General features: G+C 37.3%; 2 protein-coding genes across 9 annotated transcripts in view; one reads left to right on the plus strand and one right to left on the minus strand.

Annotated features, from left to right (window-relative positions):
- Positions 1–7600, plus strand: part of HIBCH (3-hydroxyisobutyryl-CoA hydrolase) — an 88096-nt gene extending 80496 nt beyond the window's left edge. For 6 of the 8 annotated variants that reach the window (XM_089916564.1, XM_089916562.1, XM_022567253.3 and 3 more), the window contains 3 exons: positions 5–124; positions 4375–4408; positions 7254–7600. In XM_089916564.1, the coding sequence (XP_089772690.1) occupies positions 5–124; positions 4375–4408; positions 7254–7369 (270 nt within the window). In that variant the 3' untranslated portion in view covers positions 7370–7600. Of the gene's footprint in view, positions 1–4; positions 125–4374; positions 4409–7253 lie in introns of those variants that run through there. The other 2 variants (XM_022567254.3, XR_016394094.1) reach the window with 2 other exon arrangements.
- A 1247-nt stretch (positions 7601–8847) lies between these two features.
- Positions 8848–12875, minus strand: AKAP19 (A-kinase anchoring protein 19). Its single transcript, XM_089916565.1, has one exon. The coding sequence runs from the start codon at positions 12717–12719 to the stop codon at positions 12432–12434; it is 288 nt and encodes a 95-aa protein (XP_089772691.1). The 5' UTR covers positions 12720–12875; the 3' UTR covers positions 8848–12431.
- Between the last annotated feature and the right edge of the window lie 14087 nt (positions 12876–26962).

A 26962-nucleotide genomic window follows, 5' to 3' on the forward strand; every position in this document is an offset into this window, starting at 1 on the left:
ATAGGTAATTAATAAAATGTCTCCAACATCCCTAAAGATCACACTAAGGCAACTCATGGAGGGGTCTTCCAAGACCTTGCAGGAAGTATTAACTATGGAATATCGGATGAGTCAAGCTTGTATGGTAAGAATTTTTCTTTGAAGTATTGTCATTTTCTAGTTATGAAAGTCATATGTGTTCATTGTAGAACATGTAAAATATAGAAAATTTATAAACAAGAAAATTGAAACTATCTATAAATCGATTCTATGAAAATACAACAGGCCAGTTAGCTTAAGGCACGTGGGAATATTGCTCACAGATTGTTAATAAGCCTTTATGGAACAGCAGTTACCTTTGCATGTAATTGTAAGAAGGACTCTAACCTCGTGAAATTCAGAATAGAAATTTTAACCATTTTTCAGGCATAGTCTCTGACCTTGGGCAAGAAGCATAAATTCTCTAAATGCACAAAGGGAAGTTATTAGTCTTTTATATGTTTTAATTAATAGATTAGCATTGAAAATACCATTATAGATACACTTAAAATAGGCAATAATCACATAGAATACTATTGATTTCATGAAATATTTTAGAGTCATAGTGATTTATTCTTCCAGATAAAGTCTTTATTTTTATTTATTTATTTATTTTTTTGGCGGTACGTGGGCCTCTCACTGTTGCGGAGCACAGGCTCCAGATGCCTAGCGGCCATGGCCCATGGGCCCAGCCACTCCGCGGCATGTGGGATCCTCCCGGACCGGGGCACAAACCCGTGTCCCCTGCATCGGCAGGTGGACTCTCAACCACTGTGCCACCAGGGAAGCCCCCCGAGATAAACTCTTTAAAAAAAAAAAAAATTTATTTAGGCTGTGCCGGGTCTTTGTTGCGGCATGTGGGATCTTTTAATTGCGGCATGCGGACTTATAGTTGCAGCATGTGGACACTCAGTTGCGGCATGCAAACTCTTCAGTTACAGCATGCACATGGGATCTAGTACCCTCACCAGGGATCAAACACAGGCCCCCTGCGTTGGGAGTGCGGAGTCTTACCTGGTGGACCACCAGGGGAGTCCCCAGATAAACTCTTTTAAAGCAGAATTATCTCTTTTGTGTTATGTGTAGAGGACCCTTAGATTAATACTTTCATGGCCTAAAGGAAATATTATGTTTAATAACTAGAAAGCAGACATACCTAATGGTCTTCAATGTCCTGAAATAGTGAAGATATTCAAAATAGTTCATCCAACCATAAATAAAGCTCTATTAGTCATATATTGAGGTCACTCCATAGGATGTAAATGGCAGCTGAGGTCTTTTGTTTATTATGAGTAGGTACTATGCTAGGCACTTTACGTGCATTCTCTCAGTTAAATATTACACTATCTGTAGAAGGCAGGTACTATTATTGTTTCCACTTTACAGATGAGGAAACAGTGGCATAGAAAAGTAAAGTAACCTGCCTAAGGTGGTGCAGCTGTTAAGTGGCAGAGACATGGCATGTGAAACCAGATGGTCACGCTCCTGACCCCTACCCAGTACACTTCACCCAGTCCCTGTTTTTCACTGTACATTTAGTGTACTGCCTGGATTGATTGAGTCTCTCCTTCCTTCATTCTCTCAGCAAATATGTTTAGCTATGTGCCAGGCACTGTGCTAAGTATTATGCTGTTGTATGTCCTTGTTCTCATGGGATTTATAGCCTCCTGAGACTATAAAGAACAAGTAAACAAAATAAGTAAAATAATTACAAATTGTGGTAAGTGTTCTATAGGAAACCTACAGGGTTGGTGATAGAATGATGTGAGGACAAGAGGGAATGGGGGAAGCAAAGGGAAAGCTTTAAATAAGTAGGTCCAGGAAGACATCTTTGAGATGTCAGCTCATCAGTGACCTGAAGGGTGAGAAATGAGAATGTTGAAAAGCCTCGTGGGTTTCAGCAGGGGGTGATTTGGTTTTAGGAAGGTAATTATTGCTACTGAATGATAATGGGGTTGGGGAGAGGATTCAGAGTGGATGTAGAGATCAGATATGAGTTTACTGCAGTAATCCAGGTGCAGAATAGTAGTGGCTTAGACTAGAGTGGCAGTGGAGAGAAGTAAATGGATTTAAGACAAATGTAGGAGATAGAATTGATAGGCCTTGATGGATATGAAGGAAAGAACACATTTAGGAGTTGGAGCTTAGAGGTGTGGGTTAGAGATTTAAGTCTGAGAGACATTAACGCCAATTAAAAAAAAGAACACTTTGGAGATTTATTTACTTAACAAATAAGAGTGCTTACCATGTGCTAGGCACTAATATATAGGTAAACAAAACAGAGACATCCCTGCCCTCCTGGAACTTACTTTATAGTGGGGGAGATAGACTATAAACAGATAAGTTTGTAAAATATGTAGTATATTATTATAGGTGCTAAGGAGCACAAGTAAATCAGGAAGGAGGGTATGGAATACAGGGGGACAGGAGCTGAACTTGTAGATAGGAAGACCAGAGAAGACCTCACTGAGATGATGTTCTTTGAGTGAAAACCTGAAAGAAGTGTGGAAGCGAGCCATGCACTATCTGGAGGGCACCTGACGTACAGAACTCTGAGGTGAGGGGTGGCCTTCCTGTTCTAGGAACTGCAGGGGGGCCTTGCTGATGGAGTGGGGCAGGGGTGGTCGGTGAGTGAGAGAGAAAGGAGGTCAGAGCGGACAGCATAGGCAAGGGCTGTGCAGAGCATACATGGCCGTGGAGGTCCTTATAAGCCTTTGGCTTTTGTTCTGAGTAAAATGGGAAGGCACTGGATGTTTTCTGAGCAGAGGAGGGACAGGATCTTATTTTTAACAGAATTGATCACTCAGGCACTGATGTGTTGAGTTTAGAGTGGATAAGATCATATAGAAGGAAAATGAGCAGTGGAAGAGAAAATGGACAGAGGTGGAAGAACCAGGAGAGCATGGTGTCATGAAAGCAGGAGAGGAGTGTTTCAAGGAGGAGGGAACACTGCCAAAGCCTCTAGTAGACGAGGATAAAGGCATGCTTTGCGTTTGGCGATACTGAAGTTACAGATGATTTTGGCAAGCCATCTCGGGTGTGTGGAGGCAGAAGTTGCAGTGTGGTAAGCTGGAGGGGAAGTGAGTAAATGGGATGTGAAGAATTGAAGACTGTGTGCACAACCCTTTCTTCTTGAAACAGAAATAGGGTAGAAGCTGGGACTGTGGAATCAAGTGAGATTTCCTTTGGAAGATACTAGAACATGTTTGTAAATGATTGGGAATGAGCCAGTAGGGAAAAAGGATTATGTTAATGATACTAATAATAGTTAACATTTACTGAACACTTACTGTGTGTCAGATGCTGTGCTGGAATGTGGATTAAGATAATCTTAGGATGGATGTGTTGATATTACCATTTCATATAAGGAAACTGGGAGTTAGAGAAATTACTAGCCCAAGGTCACATAGTTACTGTGTAATAGAGCCAGGAGGTGAACCCAGGACATTTGAACTGCATGCACTCAACCACTAAGTTATACTGCCTACATTGATGATGGCAGGAAAAGAGAGACAGGTGACCTTCTCAGGCTTAGTCCTTGAGAAGAGGGCATATGAATGGGAAGGCAGGGGAGGATTGGCCTTTGGCAGGGGTGGGTCCCTTCTTCCTTAGATGGGAAAGGGAAGGCATGTAAGATGGCTGTAGTTGGGCTGCAGATGTTTTGGTGGGAAGAAGAGAATATTCTTAGGGCGTCTTTTTTTCTTTTTAAATAAAGTAGAAGGTTAACTCATTAGCTGGAGAATATAGTGTAAAGGGTAGAACTTGCTAGGGGAAGAGGTTGAGGGGACAGAAGACAGTTGAAGTCATTATCTTGCATTGGGGAAGAGAACATGGATTGTGAGGCAGTTTTCCATGCCTGTTTGAGATTTGTGATCATGAATTTTAAACGAAGCCAGTCACAGTTGTATGATTTTTCTGCAGTAAGATTTTAGCTGCTCGAACACAGGCAGGTAAATAGTAGGGTTCAGCTGGTGCTGAGATTTTGCCGAGATAGAATAAAGGGCGGGGGGAAAGGCTTGAGGGAGATAAGGGTGTTTTCAAGAAAAAAAAAATGACCGCATTAATGAACTGCGGAAACTGGGCTGGATGAAGAGCAGAGTGAAGCCAGAACAAATGGTGAGAAAGTCGCGTAGATCAGCGGAGCTCAGTTAAATCAGGGATTTGTAGCAGTGGAGATATTTGAGCAAATAAGAAAAGGAGGAGGTGATCAGAGTGGGTTCTCAGAGGTGGTCCAGTCTCTGAATGTCATGGCTCAGGGTGTGGCCACGGAGTGGGGGCTAAAGTGGCTGGAAGAGAGGAGATGATCAGGAATGAAGATGCCCAGAAATTCTGCATTTAATCTTGATTTTCTTTCAGAGAGGCCATGACTTTCATGAAGGTGTTAGGGCAGGTAAGTGACAGTTGTTTCCTTCCTGGCTATTATGGAAATAGGATTTTTGAGCAGATACTGTTGAAGAAAAAAAAAAAGATGATGGTTGTTTGATTAGTGAAAATCAAACTTTTATAAAAATTGCAAAGTGTTTTTTTTGAATATTACCAACTGGCATATGAGGGAAGACCAGTCTTTGAAACCAGTATTGTTTAAAAAATTCCAGTAATGTGGCCACCGCTCCCTAATGTATATATAAGAGGTAATCATTCTCCTACAGTCACATGGACTCCCTCTGCTAAGTGCAGCATGAGTTTGTAAATTAATTCTGCTGCTGAAGCCTTTGCAAGGTACGTTTATTCTCCTGCAGAAAGGCCTGAAGTCCCCTCTAAAATCCCAGCTGTGTTGGACCCTACCATCCACCTCTTCGCCTGAACCTAGCAGTTAAACATTGACATTGAGAAAAAAACATGGCATAATTAGTAACATATGCTACTATTATTAATTTCTATTTTTGCTTATCATCTTCAAAGTAAGAATATTAAGAAAAAGCTAGTGAAGTAGTTGATTTTTTTTGTTCCTAGCAAATCTGCAACCATTTCTTTTTATGTATAAGTCCATATGCCTATAAATAGTAGCTGTCATTTATGTTGTATAAAATGAGTTCTTTCACTCTGCTTGTATTTTACATATCTAATTTTCTTATGTTTTTATTTATCACTTTAATATAGTACAGACTCTAGATATACTTTATCTGAATAAAAGGTTATGCTCTCTGAGCTGTAAGCTTCAATAAACACTGGTCACTGTGGTATAATTCTCTTCATTTCTGGCATGATATAGTATAAGAAAGAAACAAATCCTTTTAGAGGACACGTGGAGTTGAGTCAGAGGAAATGGCTATATGTTTTATAGAAAACATGCATTCATCCTACTAATCCCCTGCAAATTCTTGCTGCATGTGGATCACAGCTTAGACCTCTGATTTTAGGAGGACCTGTGTGCTACTTGGATTATGTTGCTAAAGTATTCATTCATTATATGTTATAGCAGCCCTTCTTAAACTTAGAAAAGAAAGGTATTGTCTTTTAGATATCCTGTCAATTATTTTAAGGAAAAAGAGCTGAAACCAAGCAGCACCAAAGTTCTGATTCATAGCCCAGGTGCTTATCAAGCTACTTTTTAATGAAGAGAAAGTATGTAACCTCATCTTTCAGCATAATCTCTTTATTCAGAAAGCAGTATCTGTTCTGGGTAAAACTGTTAAGATGTTCTTACATAACCAAATGTTTGCTACAATTTACTAATTATAAAGTATGTTACCAAATTAGATAAAATAAACTATCAAATTAGGGGAATGGCTGTAAAAAATTCTTACTTTTAACATCTAGAATAAACTTCTTCCTTTAGAAGAATTTACAGGAAAAAATTTTTTAAAGGATTATCTCAGAAGAGCTAGACAGCTACCAACTGGAATTTGAGTGGGTGCCTCATGAAACCTGAAAAACCTGAGTTGTCTACACGGCAAGAACTTGTTTTATCTATGCTAGAATAAAAATTTTGTTAGTTTGAAATTAAATAACATGCAAATTTGATTAATATTTTCTTTCCATTTGACCTTCAGTGGACTGTCAAGGAGGTAGATAGCATTGACCCAGAGGGCTTTTAGGGAAGAGATTCTTGTAGAAAGAATGCTCCAGGATTGTTTTTATTTACTCTGTCCAGGGAATGTAAAACTTTCAAACTGGCAGGGATCATAACATCAGTGTTCAGTATCACCACTGATCTGACACTGGAATCCTATAGTTAGGCAGCCAAACCTTGAGAACCTCCAGTATCCACATTTAATTATGCATAAAGCCCCCTTCTCTCTACCTTCTGAGGCAGCCTACTGCCTTTGGTTCCCAGATTGCTTCTTTAACTATTTCGCCTTTTAGTGATTAACTCATTTTTTAAGGTTCACTGTAGGCTTTGTATGTTTAAATACTTTAATTCCCCACAAGAATTACGCACACTTTAAGCATGGCTGAAATTCCTTACCACAGCCAGACTAGGTACAGCCCCATTCTCTTTCTTTTTTGTTTTTAATTTTTTGAGATAATTGTAGATTCAAATGCAGTGTAAAAAAATAATATGGAGAGATCCTGCATACCCCCCACCCAGTTTCCCAAATGGTAACATTTGTATAACTGTAGTATACTATCACAACCAGGAAATTGACATTCTCCTCCCTTTTTAAAGGAGGTTATGGATTGATTGCCTCATACTTAAAATCCTGTGGGGATACTATGTGGCTACACCAAGTGATGACTACACTGAAATAAGCAGAGCTTCTCATGATAACCTGAAGGTGGTCTGGTATTTTAATTCAGTGTGAGCTAGAAGATTCAGCAAAACAGTTGTATCCACATTTAATTATGTATAAAGTCCCTTTCCCTGTACCTCAGGTAAGTTTCCTCTCAGTTCAATGTGGAGGAGGTTAGAAGACAGATCTGGGCCCTACCCACTCTCCTGCCTTCCCTTTAAGCCACACCAACTCTGGTTTTACCTCTTTTATAAAAAGCTAAAGAGAGATTTCATTTATTATATTATTAGAAAAAGAGTTCTAAGGCTTAAACCACTGGATTAGTTCAGCAGACTGTATTCAAGCTAGAGACATCAGGCTTAGCAGGTGAGGTCATCATCCAATTCTGTGAGGGCTTAATTTAAGGGGAAAAAGAAAAAGGAACACATACAGAAATTTCAACTTTGCAGAAAAAGATGTGTTATAGAAAAATATGCCTAGTCCAAGGTAGTTTGTGTCAATTCAGTAATTAAAATCTGGTAATAACCAAAGAGAATACTAACGTTTCTTATGTCTTGACAGTTTTAATAGATAAAGACCAGAGTCCGAAGTGGAAACCAGCTGATCTAAAAGAAGTTACTGATGAAGCTTTGAATAATCACTTCAAGTCTCTGGGAAGTAATGATTTGAAATTTTGAAGAGACTGGATTTTTAAAGTATTATTTCGGAGCAGAGTTGGCAAACTATGGCACATGGGCCAAAGCCAACCTGCTGCCTTTTTTTTTTTTCATATATCCCTCAGCTAAGAATGGTTTCTGCATTTTTAAATGGTTGGAGAAAGAAATCAAAGACCAATATTGTGTGGCATGTGAAAATTACATGAAATTCAAGTATCACTGTCCATAAATAAAACTTTATGGGAACATGGCTTTACTCATCTGTTACATATCTGTGGCTGCTTTGAGTAGTTGCAGTAGAGATTATAAGGCCTGCAAAGCCTAAAATATTTACTGTCTGGTCCTTTTCAGAAAAATTTTGCCAGCCCTATTTTAAAAGATGGGAAAATTTGAAGGTCTTAGATTCTTGAGTTAGTATATCTAATTGAAATGGGAACTTTATGTTTTGGCTTAGGGTATTGGTTTTTAATGTTGATTAAGTAAACTTTATAGGTTATAAAAAATAAAAACTGAAATTTTTTTGGATACTGTGTTAACACTTCATAGAATTTTCTCCATATATAAATCTATTTTAAAATAATTATGAGTTTCTGTAGCTGAAGTGTTCCTTTTATAATGATAGAAATCTCAGGCAAAGAGAAAAGGTTATTATGAGGTTGTCTTTCCAGTATTATCGACTCAGCCTTGGCTTTTTCTGAAGTTAACCAGAATCTCTTCCTATGGGGAAAGTAAAAGCATTATTTCTTGTTGTTTAGAGTATTTGCTAATCTGGCAGAATGAGGCATTAGAAAACTCTAATCTCTAAGATAGAGACACTCTGCCCTCTGCAATTTACATCAGACTTTTGTGTGATAACAGTAATTTGTTCTTACACAGTTCAAATCAGGAGAAAGGACTTGAAAACAAGAGGACTTCTGTTCAAAATAGAAGTACCTTCAGTAATTGGTGCTGTTGACAAAATAAGTTTTTTTTAAGGTACACAACTGTGGATGTTCCAGACTTGGAACATTAATGTTTAGGTAAGAATTATTTTTAAATTAAAGATCAGCTTATGATTTACTTTATAGCTTGGTACAATTTTTCCATAATTCTAAACCCCTCAGAAACTAAGAGAACTTTAGTTTTGTGAAAGAATGAAAAGCAGGCAGAACCGGAAAAGACATCAAAGATTATATCCTGCACCCTTCTCAGAGATGAGGAAATTGCAGTCCAGAAGGAATTGCTTTAAATTTTCTTTTCTCAATATACTTAACATGAAGCATTTTTCTTCCCCCCAAAATTAGGAACATATTTGGAAAAAAAATGCCATGATAATGAACATGTTTACATTTATATTCTTAAAGCTTCTAAATGTGGATGTGAATGATCTAAGAAAATACTTGTGTAAATGGACTTTTATTTTCTTTGTATTTGCTAGAAATGCAGAAAATGTTAAGTCCTTTATGTTAAAAAATTTGAAATCACACAATGGTGAAAAGCATTTGCTTGCTTCAATTAAATAAGGACTCATAACTAGTTAATTGCAACTAGACTTTTATTGAACAGTTAGGAAAAATGTTTTCACAAAAATATTTGGGAAAAAATATACCATTTCATAGCTAAGTCTTACAGTGAAGAGAATTTGCTAACAAAAGTTGAGTTTTGCCAAGTAAGATGTAGGGAATACATCTGAGCCTGTGCCCACTGCTCCAAGGAAGACATGTCCAGTTTGGTCACACAAATACAGGATGGGGGCATTATGATTAAGCAAACAATTTATTTGTTAGAACTTTGTTTTTAAATTACTGTTCCTTGACATTATTTATAATTTGTCTCTAACTTTTGATTTCTCAAACTATATAATTACAAAAGTATAGTCCCCCCATCTCATACAATGCCAGTGATACTGAGTAGGATATATGAGTGTCATCTACTTCATTCAACATGTCTCTTTTTAATACTTATAAGGCAGTTTGACACAAATGATTCCTTTGGGACTAAGATAATTTTTATCCCCTTCAAAATTGTGCTTTAAGTGCTAATAACCATAGGTAGTTTGCAAAGAACTGATAAGGCAATGGAAAGTGGAGAACTGTCAGGTCAAAGGCCTGTGACTGAAAGGTAATAACTAGCACTCAAAAGACACTGAACTGGGAAGGGAGCAGTGAAGCACATGTGTGGGGTTATGTGAGTTTTCTTAAATGAGGAATCAGCACATTTCTCTCTGCTAATCTGCTGCTTCCAGAGTTGCCCCCTGCAGGTTCTTTGTCATGCTGGTGGCACTCATCTGCCCCTCTACTGGATGTTCTTGAGGGAGAAGATTCAGTGGTTGGGCACATGTGAGTGTGGTAAAGAACGGAACAGAACTTGGCTACTGTGTCCTTCCCCTCAGATGAAAACACTGGAAACTTGTTTTTGGAGCCTGATGTGAGTGTTGTTTCTTGGGCCCTCTTTTCCCCATTTTCTTTTCCCTTATGATTTGGCCACTATTCTTATTTCTTCTGTGTTTGTGATCTAAGTTGGAACGAATGTTTCCCATTCCAGTAGCTAATAATTCTTTCAGTCTTCTGTTTTCCTTCCTTCTCAAGCAGCCCTTCTACTCTTTGTTCATGAAAGACCTTCAGAATGAAGTAAATCCAATATTTAAAGATGAAGGTATGTAAGAAGTTGAATTATCGTATCAAAGATGTTCTCATTAATCTTGTCATCTAGGCCAAACCATATCTTGATAACCATCATACGCAGTATATTTGTTGATCCAGCTCTTTCCTGCCTGCCCCCAACTTGGTTTATCCACTAACTCACTGATTATGCAAGCCTTTGTAGTTCCGTGTCCATGGTTTGACATATTATACAGCATACGTCTCCGTAAGTGTCTGTATGTCACAAGATACTATACTGTTAAAGTGAGTCAGGGGCAAGGGGGTGGTGCTCAGTGACAAAACCCTATTGCCATAGTATCAGAGAGGGTGGCAACAGAGATTAGACCCTTAGATACGGGTCTGGCAGGCCTGCCTGTATTTTACCCCTAGAAAATAGAGGCCCAGGGCAAAGGAGGAACCTGAGATCAAAATATTTAGATATAATCAAAGCCTACTAGTCTATGTCCCTATGTATGCTGAAAAATTTAGTGTGATGCGCTGCTTTTATATGGCTTTGTGTTCTCACCATAATATGTATTATCTTATATACTTACTTATATCTTTTAAACAGCAGTGACCTTGCGGCAAAAGTATCTGATGTAAAATATAAAATGAATGAAAAACGGCAACATCTAGGCTTTTGTCTGAGTCATTAGCATAAGCACTCATAAACCTAAATTTTTCTTCATGAGCTGGAAATATGTTTTGCACTTTTTGGAAACTTTCTGTTCTTAGCCTTGTAACTTCAGATCCTTGTATAAACAGGGGTGGTGGGTTTTCTATTTTGTAAAGTTGCTAGATTATAAGTACAACAGGACAGTACAAACCCTGGGATTAGGTGAAAGTTAAATGACCAGTTGTCCAAAGGCAACTGAAAAGTGGCACACCACTCACTTCAAAAGAATTTTCTTTGCCAATTTACCTTGGAGAATTCAGTCTATTTGATTGTGGGTTTCAGAGTATAACTGCTAAAATTAGAGGTAGCAATTCTGCCTGCTTATAAGGTCATACACATTTATGTCATTAGAGGTCACAAGCCTTTTTCTGCCTTTCTTTAGATTTCAATGACCAGGCTCTGTTGTATCTTAATAAAAGGATCCAATTGCATGGGCTTAAATAATTCCTATTCCAGTTAAACTCAATGTGTGGCAAATCTTGATGAAAAGATACTTCTAAAGACTCAGTCTCAATTTTCTTGCAAGTTACATCTTCTAGTACCTTCTTCCCCCTTTCCTGAATTTTCTGTTACCACTGATCTTAAACAGTACTTAATTAAAAAAAAAAAAAAAAAAAGCCTTCCTAAAAAAGTAGCCAAATTTATGAAAATAGTATAGTATATGGCTATAAATGCCCCATGGGCTTTGTTACCATTAAAAATACACATGAGTATTCCCTTTGGAAGAGTATTTGATCTTTTGTAATAACTATAAATTCTCACGCATAATCTGGTCCCACAGTAATCTGAATGGTGATTGCCCATGTACCAGCCCCTTGCATCTGTGAGACAGTAAAGCTTAACATACACGCAGCACTGAGACCAGGTTCTTCTTTCCACCTTGCCAACTAGGGCTTCTGTTACTTTACAGTTTTCTGGATTGCTGTTTATAAAAGCTCCCCTGCTTGTTTCCTTGTATAGTAATATCACTGGGCTACCTAATTCAATGCAATAAACATTGTCATGACTTCTGTAAATTGTATATTGTTAAGATGCTTATATGCAAAGCCTGAGTCATCCAGTAACAGGTGTGATTAGTTAGGGCCCTGAGGTTCAAGGTGATGGTTATACTTTTCATCTACAAAAGTAAATATCTTATTAAGGACATGGTTCACGGTAGACCTCTTCCACATGGGTTGCTTTCTAATGCTTGGTCATTTGTGTTAAGAAGGGGAGGGATCCTTGACTCAAAAGATTTTGGCAAACAAGACCCACTGTTAACAGCTATGGCTTGAGTGCCCAGGCAATTCCCTTGCCCAGGCATTTCAAGAAAATCCTTTTCATATCTTGTTTTTTTTTTTGTATAAATTGACAAATATTTTAAAAGAATGTCTTTAAAATGACCATTTTGAAAACACAGGTTTTAAATAAAATTCTTAAAATTTTTTTTTTAAATTTTAAAGTATTTTAAAAATTCTTAAAATTTCTTTGGTGATGGCATTGTTGCCTCTGGAAGAAGTGGTGTGACACAGCTGATTACTGTGGCACCAGAGGACTTACATTTAACCCTTTAATGACTAAAATCCAAGACCAAGCAGATAGAAATTGCTGTTAATGTAGAACTGCTTAAAACAACACTTCATTTTAGGTATTCTTAGACTCTTGATGGCTATCGAAATATTTTTCTTTACACCCAGATGGAGTTATTTGTATTTATTCACACCAGTTTTTGCTGTTGTTGCATGTATTTAAACTAGCACCAACTTTATCCACAGTTTGAGAAAGTGTCATCATCCTACACACAGCGTCAAGGCCCCTCACTCTCAATATATGGGATGTCATAGTACTTGAGGTGGTTGCCAGCCCACTGCTGCAAGGCATCACTCAAGATTTCCTGGGACAGGCGGTGTGCAAATTCAAAGACCACAATTTCAGGCCCTAGGGGTTCCTTCACTTCCTCTTTGACATTAACTAGAGAAGGCATCCTGAGTAGAAATCTCTCTTCAGGCATAAAGTTTTCTTCACTCTCATGCCTCTTCTCACTCTCGAGTGTGGTGGGAAATGGGAAAGTTTGCTTTGATTTCATGCAGCCCATGTTATGAAGAGCTTTGACTGAGTGAAGGAAAGCAGTAGCAAAGACTGCTTCAACAGCGTCTTTGGAAAACACCAAGCATTTGTCCACTTGATATTGAGCAGTGCTTTTCCTCTCCAGGCTACTTCAGAAATCAATGTTCCCTTTCACCAATCTTCACATATAGTGTTTATCTGTCAAGAGAAGGGAAGTTTCATTTTGAAGTCATAGAATGCAAACTACTGTACGATTTAGGTAGCAAGTAGAAACAAATCTTTACCACTTTCATCACTTGGAGGAAATGCAAGGTAACAACAGCTTTATCTTAATAGAAAAGATAATCATTTAAAAATGGCATTTAGAAATAGGAAAATGTCTTTTCAAGATCAGGCAAATTTTATAAAACTGACAACAAACTTGCTACCTTTGATTTATTTATGTACACCAGGGCTCAGCAAACTGTAGCCTTCGGGCCAAATTCTAGCTGCCTGTTTTTTCAAATACAGTTTATTTGAACATAGGCATGCTCATTTGTTACGTATTGTCTATGGCTACTTTCATGCTTTAGTGGCAGAGTTTAGTTGTGACAGAGACTGTGTGGTTTGCAAGCCTAAAATATTTACTCTGGCCCTTTGGAGTAAATATTTTCTGACTGACTGACTCTGATCTATACTGTTGAGGGAAACAAGCATATCAAAATTTGCTCCTGCCTCAAACATCATGGGCCTGCGTCCCTTGGTCACACATTTACAACTCAAAGAGTAGGACAGAATGATGGTCTTTCTTTACACTAGGGCCAGCTCTAAGCAACACAAGTTAGACACGGCAAAGCCACCTATTTTTCCTTCTGAATTAGATATTATGAAATTATGAAGCAAGGACAAGATGGTGGAGTAGAACGATGTGAGCTCACCTCATCTCACAAAAACAAACACCAAAATCACAATTGCTGAATGACCATCATCAACAGAAAAACACTGGAAGCTACCAAAAAAGATATCCTACACACAAAAACAAAGAAGCCACAATGAGATGGTAGAAAGGGTGCACTCGCAATAAAACCAACTCCCATATCTGCCAGGTGGGTGACCCACAAACTAGAAAATAATTATCTCACAGAGGTTCTCCCACAGGAGTGAAAGTCCTGAGCCCTACACCAGAACCCCCAGCCTGGGGGTCTGGCATCAGGAGGAGGAGCCCCCAGAGCATCTGGCTTTGAAGGCCAGTGGGGTGTGATCACAGGAATTCGACAGGACAGGCAGAAAAAGAAACCCAACTCTTGGAGGGTGCACACAAGGTCTCATGTGCACCAGGATCCAGTGGAAAAAGCAGTGACCTCATAGGATCCTGGGCCAGACCTACCTGCTGGTATTGGAGGGTCTCCTGTGGAGGCAAGGGGGGCGGCTGTGGCCCACTGTGGGGACAAAGACACTGGTGGTGGTAGTTCTGGGGAGTACTCGTTGGTGTGAGCCCTCCTGGAGGCCCCCACTTTCTCACCAAGACCTGGCCCCACTCAACAGACTGCAGGCTCCAGTATGGGGAAGCCTCGGGCCAAACAACCAACAGGATGGGAAGACAGCCCATCAGCAGATGGGCTGCCTAAAGTCTTCCTGAACCCATAGCTGCCTGCCAGACACACCCCTTGACATGGCCCTGCCCACCAGAGGGGACAAGACCCAGTTCCTCCCACCAGGAAGCCTGCACAAGCCTCTTAGACCAGCCTCATCCACCAGGGGGCAGACAGCAGGAACAAGAGGAACTACAACCCTGCAGCTTGTGGAGTGGAAACTGCAATCACAGAAAGACACAAGGACAGAGGAATATGTCCCACACAAAGGATCAAGAAAAAAGCCCAGAAGAACAACTAAAGGAAGTGAAGATAGGCAATCTACCCAAAAAATTCAGAGTAATGACAGTAAAGATGATCCAAAGTCTTGGCAAAAGAATAGAGGCACAGAACAAGAAGATAACAAGAAATGTATAATAAAGAGCTAGAAGATCTACTAAAGAACAAACAGAGATGAACAATACAATAACTGAGAGGAAAAATACACTAGAAGAAATCAGTAGCAGAATGAGGCAGAAGAATGGATAAGTAAGCTAGAAGACAGAATGGTAGAAATCAAAGACAAAAAATATTAAAACAAGTGAAAAGCAACAAATAACATACAAGGCAATACCCATAAGGCTATAAGCTGATTTATCAGCAGAAACTCTGCAGGACAGAAGGGAGTGGCATGATTATATTCAAACTGATGAAAGGGAAGAACCTACAACCAAGAACACCCAGCAAGGCTCTCATTCAGATTCGACAAAGAAATCAAAAGCTTTACAGACAAGCAAAAGCTAAGAGAATTCAGCACTGTCAGAACAGCTTTGCAACAAATGCTAAAGGAACTTTTCTAGGCAGAAAAAAAAAAAGACTACAACTAGAAACAAGAAAACTACAAATGGAAAAGCTCACCAGTAAAGGCAAACACACGGTAAAGGTAGGAAATCATCCAACACAAATATATCAAAACCAGTAATCATGAGAAGAGTACAAATGCAGGATATTAAAAATGCATTTGAAATTAAAAGACCAGCAACCTAAAACAATCTTATTTATATATAGAGTGCTATATCAAAACCTCATGGTAACTGCAAACCGAAAATCTATGATAGATATACACACACAGAAAAAGAAAAAGGGATCCAAACACAACATTAAAGATAGTCACCAAATCACAAGAGAACAAAAGAAGAAGGGGAGAAAAAAAGACCTACAAAAACAAATCCAACTCAATTAACAAAATGGCCATAAGAACATACATATCGATAATTACCTTAAATGTAAATGGATTAAATGCTCCAACCAAAAGACACAGGCTGGCTGAATGGATACAAAAACAAGACCTGTATATAAGCTGTCTAGGAGAGACCCACTTCAGACCTAGGGACACATACAGACTGAAAGTGAGGAGATGGAAAAAGGTATTCTATGCATATGGAAATCAAAAGAAAGCGGGAGTAACAATACTCAGACAAAATAGACTTTAAAATAAAGACTTATAAAAGATAAGGAAGGACACTACATAATGATCAAGGGATCAATCCAAGAAGATATAACAAGTGTAAATATATATGCACCCAACATAGGAGCACCTCAGTATATAAGGCAAATACGAACAGCCATAAAAGAAGAAATTGACAGTAACACAATAATAGTGGGGAAATTTTAGTATTAAAAATGTCATCAATGGACAGATCAGACAGAAAATCAATAAGGAAATGCCTTAAATAACACATTAGACCAGATGGACTTAATTGATATTTATAGAGCATTCCATCCAAAAGCAGCAGAATACACATTCTTTCCGAGTGCACGTGGAACATTCTCCAGGATTGATCCATGCTGGACCACAAAGCAAACCTCAGTAAATTTAAGAAAACTGAAATCACATCAAGCATCCTTTCCAACCACAATGCTATTAGATTAGAAATAAACTACAAGAAAAAAAACCTTAAAAAACACAAACACATGGAGGCTAAACAATATGCTACTAAACAATCAATGGGTCACTGAAGAAATCAAAGAGAAAATCAAAAAATACCTAGAGACAAATGAAAGTGACAGCACAACGATCCAAAACCTATGGAACACAGCAAAAGCAGTTCTAAGAGGGAAGTTTATATAGCAATACAATCTTACATCAGGAGACAAATAAACCACCTAACCTTACACATAAAGCAACTAGAGAAGAACAAACAAAACCCAAAGTTAGTAGAAAAAAAGAAATAAAAATCAGAGCAGAAATAAATAGAAACAAAGAAAACAAAAGATCAATGAAACTAAAAGCTGGTTCTCTGGAAAGATAAAATTGATAAACCTTTAGCCAGATTCACCAAGAAAAAAAGGGAGAGAGCTCAAATCAATAAAATAAGAAATGAAAAAGGAGAGGTTACAACAGACACCACAGATATATGATGGATAATAAGTGACTGCTACAAGCAACTATATGCCCATAAAATGGACAATCTAGAAGAACTGGACAAATTTTTTTTTCTCTCTTTTTAAAAAAGTTTTGGCCACGCCCCACAGTATGTGGGCTCTTAGTTCCCTGACCAGGGATAGAACCTGTACCCCCCTGCATTGGGAGCATGGAGTCTTAACCACTGGACCACCAGGGAAGTTCCCTGGACAAATTCTTAAGAAGGTAACAATCTTCTAAGACTGAACCAGGAAGAAATAGAAAATATGAATAGACCAATCACAAGTACTGAAATTGAAACTGTGATTAAAAAGCTCCCAACAATCAAAAAAGTCCAGAACCAGATGGCTTCACAGGTGAATTCTATCAAACATTTAGAGAAGAGTTAACACCTGTCCTTCTGTAACTCTTCCACAAAACTGCAGAGGAAGGAACACTCCCAAGCTCATTCTACTTGGCCACCATCGCCCTGATACCAAAACCAGACAAAGATATCACACAAAAAAGAAAATTACAGGTGAATATCACGGATGAACATGATGCAAAAATCTGCAACAAAATACTAGCAAACAGAATCCAACAACACATTAAAAGGATCATACACCATAATCAAGTGGGATTATCCCAGGGATGCAAGGATTCTTCAATATATGTAAATCAATGTGATACACCATATTAACAAACTGAAGAATAAAAACCATATGATCATCTCAACAGATGCAGAAAAAGCTTTTGACAAAATTCAAAACCCAGTTATGATAAAAACTCTCCAGAAAGTGGGCATAGAGGGAACGTACCTCAACATAATAAAGGCCATATATGACAAACCTACAGCTAACATCATACTCAATCATGAAAAGCTGAAAGCATTTCCTCTAAGATCAGGAACAAGACAAGGATGTCTACTCTGGCCACTTCTATTCAACATAGTTTTTTGGAAGTCCCAGCCACAGCAATCAGAGAAGGAAAAGAAATGAATGCAAATTGGAAAAGAAATAAATAAAACTGTCACTGTTAGCCGATAACATGATACTATACATAGAAAATCCTAAAGATGCTACCGGAAGACTATGAGAGCTCATCAATGAATCTGGTAAAATTGCAGGTTACAAAATTAATACACAGAAATCTCTTGCATTCTTATACACTAACAACAAAAGACAAGAAAGAGAAATTAAGGAAACAATCCCATTGGCCATTGCATCAAAAGAATAAAATACCTAGGAGTAAACCTACCTAAGGAGGCAGAAGACCTGTACTCAGAAAACTGTAAGGTACTAATGAAAGAAATTGAAGATGACACAAACAGATGGACCATGTTTTTGGATTGGAAGAATCAATATTGTCAAAATGACTATACTTCCCAAGGCAATCTACAGATTTAGTGCAATCCATATCAAATTACCAATGGCATTTTTCACAGAACCAGATCAAATAATTTCACAATTTGTACGGGACACAAAAGACCCCGAATAGCCAAAGCAATTGAGAAAGAAAAACAGAGCTGGAGGAAAATCAGGCTCCCTGACTTCAGACTATCCTACAAAGCTATAGTCATCAAAACAGTATGGTACTGGCAGAAAAACAGAAATATAGATCAATGGAACAGGATAGGAAGCCCAGAAATAAACCCATGCAATCAATCTACAACAAAGGAGGCAAGACTATACAGTGGAAGAAGGACATCCTCTTCAATAAGTGGTGCTGGGAAGACTGGACAGTTACATGAAGAAGAATGAAATTAGAACATTCTTTAACACCATACACAAAAATAAATTCAAAATGGATTAAAGACCTAAATGTAAGACCTGATAATATAAAACTCTTAGAGGAAAACATAGGCAGAACAGTCTTTGACATAAATTGAAGCAAGATCTTTTTTGATCCGTCTCCTAGAATAACAGAAATAAAAACAAAAATAAACAAATGGGACCTAATTAAACTCAAGCTTTTGCACAGCAAAGGAAACCATAAACAAAACGAAAAGACAATCCTCAGAATGGGAGAAAATATTTGCAAACAATGCAACTGACAAGGGATTACTCTCCAAAATATACAAACTGCTCATGCAGCTCAATGTCAAAGAAACAGACAACCCAGTCAAAAGATGGGCATAATACCTAAATAGACATTTCTCCAAAGAAGACATACAGATGGCTAAGAGGCATATGAAAAGATGGTCCACATAGCTAATTATTAGAGAAATGCAAATCAAAACTATAATGAGATGTCTCTCACACCAGTCAGAATGGCCATCACCAAAAAGTCTACAAATAACGGATGCTGGAGAGAGTGTGGAGAAAAAGGAACACTCTTACACTGTTGGTGGGAATGTAAATTGGTGCAGACACTACAGAGAACAGTATGGCATTTCTTTAAAAAACTAAAAACAGAGCTACCATGTGATCCAGCAATCCCACTCCTGGGCATATATCTGGAGAAACACATGGTTCCAAAGGATACATGCACCCCAGTGTTCACTACAGCTCTGTTTACAATAGCCAAGACATGGAAGCAACCTAAATGCTCATCGACAGATGAATGGATACAAAAGATGTGGTACATATATACAATGGGATATTACTCAGCCATTGAAAAGAATGAAATAATGCCATTTGCAGCAACATGGATGGACCTGGAGATTATCATACTAAGTGAGGTAAGTCAGACAGAGAAAGACAAACATCATATGGCATCACTTATATGTGGAATCTAAAAAAAAAAATGATACAAATGAACTTATTTACAAAACAGAAACAAACTCACAGAAAACAAACTTATGGTTACCAAAAGGGAAAGGTGTGTGGGGGGGGATAAATTGGGAGTTTGGGATTGACATATACACACTACTATATATAAAATAGATAACCAACCAAATATTATGAAAGCTTAGATTAATTTGAAATTAGCTTAAAAGTTTCTCCCCCTAAATATCTTATTGTTTGATGTTTGGACAGTCAATAGGGTACAATGCTTGTGATGTACCTTCCAAACTTCCCAATGGAATGTTGTCACTGAATGAACTTATCTAAGATAAGACTTAAGGGTAACTAAAACAGTACACACTTCACTGGAAGAAGGCCTAGCCATAAGAAAGTGCAGGCAAAGACTCTATAAATGAAGTTGTGATCCCTGACTATATCGTAGTTTTTGGACAAAAAAAACAGCTGTAAAAATTCATGAAATGAAACTCCATTGATTATTTCTGAAACTACTGATCTCAAGGTAAAAACTAGCATGCATTTAATTTATTTAATAGTTTATAAGAAGTCCAAAAAAGGTGACCTTTGTCCAAGTTAATACTAAGTATTTTTGAGAAGTTTTATCCAATTTCTCCCATAATATACTCCTTCCCCACCTCTACCACTTATAAGGACGATATGGAGGGTTGGAAAGGAAATCTAGCTCTCTGCTTCTGATTACCTTTAGTTCTATATGCCTTGCTATATGCTCCAGAGATGCATTTCAAAAAGGGCATAAGGGATGTGTGTGATGTATCTGGTTTACTAGACTGAACTCCTAGAAGACAGGAACTGGCCTGGTTGTGCACCTCTAACATGTAATGACTTAACATAGTATCTGTTTTGTACTATGAGGGATTGTTAAGGGAACTGGACTTAGTTAACCTGAAAATGATTAGAATGCAATGAATGTCAGACAAATAAAAGTCCATGAGGAGAATCATGAGAACATTCTGTGTTTTCTAAGATCTTTGGTTTTGCAAAAGCAGCTTTATCTTACCATGACAAAAGTAGTGCCAGATTTGCCCTCACACCAAAAATAACTTTAAACCTGGACAAAATATATGTGGGCGGCTATTTTCAGACATTGAACAACAGCACAGGATTCTGATCCCCAAAAGAAGGGAAACACATGATGTTAAACCCCACAATTGATCATCTTGAGATTCTGCCTGAGAATCTGATTCAAGCAGAGGGGCAATTCTGCTGTGCTACAGAGGAAGAGGCTGAGATACTGAAGCAGGTGAAATTACAAAAGAGTTCAAGAGTAAAAGGAGCTGGGAGGGAGGCAGAAATTTGCATGGGGTCTCACTGAAGCCGAGCAGGACCCTGCAGGGCCTTCCTAGGGACAGACCCGTGTGTCCTCGGCCTCTAGTTTATAGAAAAGCTTTAGCCTCCTAGGCCTTCCCCGAGTGCCAAAGAGCAAATGCAGAAACAAAGGAAAACTGTCAAGCAAGACAAAATGATAATAGCTTAGCCATGAAACAAAGTCAAGGACCTTTAGTTCCTCTTCAAGGGATACAGATATATGTATATGTATAACTGAATAGATATATGTATATGTATAACTGAATCACTCTGCTGTACACCTGAAACTAATACAATGTTGTTAATTAACTATACTCCAATATAAAATAAAAACTTTAAAAAAAGAATATCCAATAACAAAAAAGAAATTTGAGACCACTTTAGGAGTGAACTTTAGAGCAGAGGTTGACAAAACTTTTTGTTAATGGGCTAGCTAATATATAATTTAGGTTTGTGAGCCATATGGTCTATGTTATACTACTCAGGTCTGTTGTAGTGCAGAGCCAGCCATAGCTAATATGTAAACAAATGGGCAGTGGTTTTTATGTTCCAATAAAACCTAATTTACGAAAACAGCCAGCCCACAGGCCATACTGGGCTAAGTTCAAACAAACAGTTCTATTCTAACAAAGAATAAAATTCAATACCATTCAAAGGAAGATGGCATAATCCAAATTCCTATGGGAAGTAATATCCACAATGTCTGTCATACAATAAAAAATTACTAATAATGCAAAGAAGCAGGAAAATGTGCCCCAAGTTCAAGAAAAAAAAAGTTACTAGAAACAGATCCCCAAATGACCTAGCTCTTGGTAGTTAAGAGAACTCAGTAGAACTATAAAGCAGCTATTTAAATAAGTTCAAGGACACCAAGGTAAAATGATCATAGAGTGAACAAATAGAGAATCTCAGCAGAGAAATGGAAATTGTAACAAAACACACAAAAAGTAAATTCAAGAACTAAAATGAAAAACTCACTGTGTGGGCTGTTGGGCATTGGAGAAGAAAGATTAGTGAGCTTGAACATCTATACACATAGCCAATCTGAAAAAGGGGGAAAATGATTTTAAAAAACTTAACAGAGAAACAACTAAAAAGATAATGTAAGTATGGCTTAAAAACAATGAGGCATTAGATACATTTAACCCAGAAGAAGGCAGGAAAGGATGAACATGGGAAGGAAAAAAAAGGGGACCATTAGAAATCAGCAAAGTGGCTGACTTAAACCCATAGATATCAAAAATTACTTGAAAAAAATGGACTAAAAATTTCAATTAAACGGCAGACTGTACCGCAGGAAAAAACAACAAAAAAAAGGCAGACTAGTTAAATAAGATCCAACCCACACAAATGCAGTCAACTGATCTTTGACAAAGGAGCGAAGATAATACAATGGAGTAAAGACAGCCTTTTCAATATGTGCTGGAACAACTGGACATTCACATATTAAAAAAAAAAAAAAATCTAGAGAGACCTAACACCTTTCCTAGAAATTAAAGTGAATCATAGACCTAGATATAAAGCAAACTATAAGACTCTTAGAAGATAACACCCAGGAGTTAAATCTAGAGAAATCTAAATGACCTTGGGTTTGGCAATGACTTTTTAGATACAACATCAAAGGCATGATTCATGAAAGAAATAATTGATAAATTGGACTTTATCAAAATTAAAAACTTCTGCTCTGTGTAAGACACTGCCCAGAAAATGAAAAGACAAGCCACAGACTGGGAGGCAGACTGGGAAAAGATATTTGCAAAAGCATATCTGATAAAGGATTGTTTATCCAAAATACACAAAGGAGTCTTTAAAACAACAATAAGAAAACAACCTGATTAAAAAATGGACACCAGATCTGAACAAACACCTCACCAGAGAAGACATACTGATGGCAAATAAGCATGTGAAAAAAATATTTAACATCATATATCATTAGGGAGTTGCATTTTTAAATGACATTGCGATACCACTACAACCTATATGAATGGCAAAAATCCAAAACACTGACAACGCAAAATGCTAATGAGGATGTGGAGCAACAGAACTCATTCATTGCTGGCGGGAATGCAAAATTGTACAGCCACTGTGGGAGACAGTTTGGCAGTTTCTTACAAAACTAAACATACTCCTACCATATGATCCAGCAATCACACTCCTTGGTAGTTACCCAAATGAGTTGAAAAACTATGTTCACACAAAAACTTATATATGGATATTTATGGCAGTTTTATTCATAACTGCAGAAATTGGAAGCAACCAAGATGTCCTTCAGGACGTGAATGGATGAACAGTGGTCTATCCAGACAATGGAATATTATTCAGTGCTAAAAAGAAATGAGTTATCAAGCCATGAAAAGAAAAGGAAGAACCATAAATGCATATTACTAAGCCAGAGAAGCCAAGCTTTACAACTGTATGACATTCTGGAAAAGTCAAAACTATGGAGACAGTAAAAAGCCCAGGGGTTACCAGGGGTTAGAGAGGAGGGAAGGTTGAATAGGTGGACACATAGAATTTTTAGGGCGGTGAATTACTCTGTGTTATACTGTAATGGTGGATACGTGCCATTATACAATTGTCAAAACCCACAGAATGTACAACACCAAGAGTGAACCCTAATGTAAACTACAGACTTTGAGTGATCATATGTCAGTGTAGGTTCATTGACTATAACACTCTGGAGTGGGATGTTGATAGTGGGTGAGGCTTGTGTGTTGGCGGGGGCGAGGGGAGTGGGAAGGGGGTAACTGTACTCCCTGCTCAGTTTTGCTGTGAATCTAAAACTGCTCTAAAAAAGAAAGTCTATTTAAAAAATCCAGCTATATGCTACCTATAAGATATATACTTTAAATACAAATATACAGGTTGCAAACAAGAGGGTTGGAAAAGACATACAATGCACACAAGAAGTATAAAAAGTTGCTGTGGCTGTATGACTATCAGACAAAGCAGACTTCAGGGACCATTAGTATTACCAGAAATAGGGACATTTTATGTGTCAGTCAGGAGAAGAAATGATAATCATAAATGTATACGTAACTAATAACAGAGCTTCAAAATACATTAAGGAAAAACTGACAGAATTAAAGGCAGAAATAAACATTACTCTCTCCGTAACGGATAGAATATTCAAAGGAAAAAATAAGGAATTCAAGTTTTGAACAACACTATGATGCCACTTGAGGTAACTGACATCTATAGAAGACTATTCCCAACAACTGCAGGATACATATTCTTATAAAATGCATATAGAACATTCACCAAGTTAGACTACATGATGATCTCAACAGATTTCAAAAGCTTGGAATCTTATATTTTCCAACCACCACAGAATTAAATAAAAAATAAAAAATAATAAAATATCCAGGAACACCCCAAATACTTGGAAACTAAATATCACATCTCTAGATAACCCATGGGGCAAAGAAGAAATCACAAGGAAATTAACATATATTTTCAACCAAATAATAGAAACCACAACATATCAAAAATTTTAAAATGCATTGTTAAAGTTTAGAGGGATATTGATAGATTTAAATTCTTGTGACAGAAAAGAAGAAAGGATTAAATCGGTGATCTAAGCTTTCACCTTAAAAAGCTAGAAAAAGAAAAGTAAATTAAACCCAAAGTAGAAGGAAGGGAATAATGTAGATGAGAGCAGAAAACAAAGCAAAGGAAAAGGGCCAATAATAGAGAAAAATCAATGGAACCAATGGTGGTTCCTTAAAAAGATCTAATAAAACAGATAAGTCTCTATCTAGTCTGATCAAGAAAAATGAGAGGACACACAGAACCAAGATGTGTGTAGGAAAAAGGACATTACTACAGATTCCATATACATTAAAAGACTAAGAAGGGAATATTATGAACAACTTTATACATACCAAATTACCAAAACTGGCACAAGAGAAAACAGAAAGTCTGATAGCTGTATATCAATGAAAGAAATTGGATTTGTACCTTAAACCTTTCCAAGAAGAAAACTCCAGGCTCAAATGGCAGCTCTAAAGCTCTAAATTCTTTCAAACTTTTCAGGAAGAAATAATACCAATCTTACCCAAACTCTAGAAAATAGAGGAAGAGGATTCTAAATTCATTCTATATGAAGTCAGGATTCCCCTGTTACTACAAGCAAAGACAGTTCAAGAAAAGAACACTACAAGCCAATATCCCTCATGAACACAGACCCAGATATCATTTTTTAAAATGGCAAATTGAATCCGGCATATATAAAATGGTTACTACATCATGACCAAGTGGGATTTATACCAGAATGCAATGTAAATTTTGAATGTAACATTCAAAACTCAATACATATAATTCACTGTTAATATAAAAAAGAACACCAGATGATCATCTCAATAGATGCAAAAAAAATTTGATGAAACAACCATTCATGATAAAAATTCTCAGCAAACTAGCAATAGGAGAGACCTCCTCAAACTAATGTTAAGTGTAATGGTGAAAGACTGAACAACTTTTTCTATGATAGGAACTAGGCAACAATGTTTATTCTCACAATTTCTAGTTCACAATTTTTATTTAATATTGTACTAGAGGGAAGAAAGAAATACAAAGTATAAAGGTCGTCAGAAAAAAAAAACTGCCTTTACTTGCAGATGACAAGACTGTATATGTAAAAAATCCTAAGGATTATATATGAAAAAATTACTAGAACTAATAAATAATTTTAGCAAGGTCTCATGATACAAAATTAATATATAAAAATCAACTGTACTTCTGTATACTTAGTAACTGAAAGATGAAATTAGTGCCATTTGCAGTAGTATAAAAAATATGAACACTTAGGGATACATTTAATAAAATGTATGAAAGAAAACTACATTGTATGTTGTATATGCAGTATGTAAATAATACAAATTGTTACTGAGAAAAAGTAAAGAAACTAAATAAACAGATAGTGTTCATGATCTCGAAGATAATATTGTTAAGATGTCAATTCTCCCCCAATTTTTATATATATTATGTAAGCATATGTGTGTGTATATATATATGAGCACAATTCCAGGAGGCTTTTTTGTAGACATTGACAAACTGATTCTAAAATTCCATTCAAAATCCCAGCAGGATTTGTTATAGATATAAACATGCTGATTCTAAACTATATATGGAAATGTAAAGAAATCAGAATAGCCAAAACAATTTTGAGAAAGATCAGAGTTGGAAGACTCACATTACCCACTTTTAAGAATGACTAAAAGCTACAGTAACCAAGACAGTGCTATATTGGTGAAAGGCCAGACACACAAATCTATGGAATATGAGAGTCCAGAAACAGACCCACAAAAATATGGTCAATTGATTTTTTTTTTTTTTTTTTTTTTGTGGTACGTGGGCCTCTCACTGTTGTGGCCTCTCCCGTTGCGGAGCACAGGCTCCAGACGCGCAGGCTCAGCGGCCATGGCTCACAGGCCCAGCCGCTCCGCAGCATGTGGGATCTTCCTGGACCATGGCACGAACCCGTGTCCCCTGCATCAGCAGGCAGACTCTCAACCACTGCACCACCAGGGAAGCCCGGTCAATTGATTTTTGACAAATGTGCAAAAATAATTCAATGCAAAAGTAATTTTTTCAACAAATGGAACTAGAACAACTGGACAGCCACATGCCCCCCCCCCAAAAAACAAGATCTATACCTTACCCTTTATACAAAAAATTAACTCAAAAGGAGTCATAGATCTAAACGTAAAATATAAGACTTTTACAAGACGTTACAGAAAATATTCATGATATTGGGTTTGGCAAAGAGTTTCTAGATACGCCACCAAAAGCATAAACCATAAAAAAAAATTGATACCCTTGACTAAATCAAAATTGAGAACTTTTGCTCTGAGAAGAACACAGTTAAGGAAATAAAAAGATGAGCCCCAGATGGGGAGAAAAATATTTGCAAATCATTTGCCCAAAAAATGACTTCAATCTAGAATAAATAACTATCAAAAGTCAACAGCGAGAAAGCAACCCAATTTTTAAAATGGCCAAAAGATTTGTACAGACTTTTCACCCAAGACATCATCTATGGATGGCAAGTAAGTACATGAAAAGATGCTCAACATACTGGCCTTAGAAAAATGCAAAGTAAAACCATGATATGGTACATCTGTACATCTATTAAAATGGGTAAAATTAAAAAAAATATAATACCAAGTGCTGGTAAGTATGCAGAGCAACTGGAACTTTCTTTCATACATTGCTAGTGGGAATGCAAAATGAGCCTCTCTGGAAA

This window comes from Delphinapterus leucas, chromosome 8, assembly GCF_059928025.1.
Source record: "Delphinapterus leucas isolate spDelLeu-1000000601 "Yukka" chromosome 8, BTC_Dleu_Yukka2, whole genome shotgun sequence".
Lineage (NCBI taxonomy): Eukaryota > Metazoa > Chordata > Mammalia > Artiodactyla > Monodontidae > Delphinapterus > Delphinapterus leucas.

Excerpts from the sequence above, each read along its gene's own strand:
- AKAP19 (XM_089916565.1), bottom strand. The coding sequence starts at position 12,719 with ATGGGCTGCATGAAATCAAAGCAAACTTTCCCATTTCCCACCACACTC.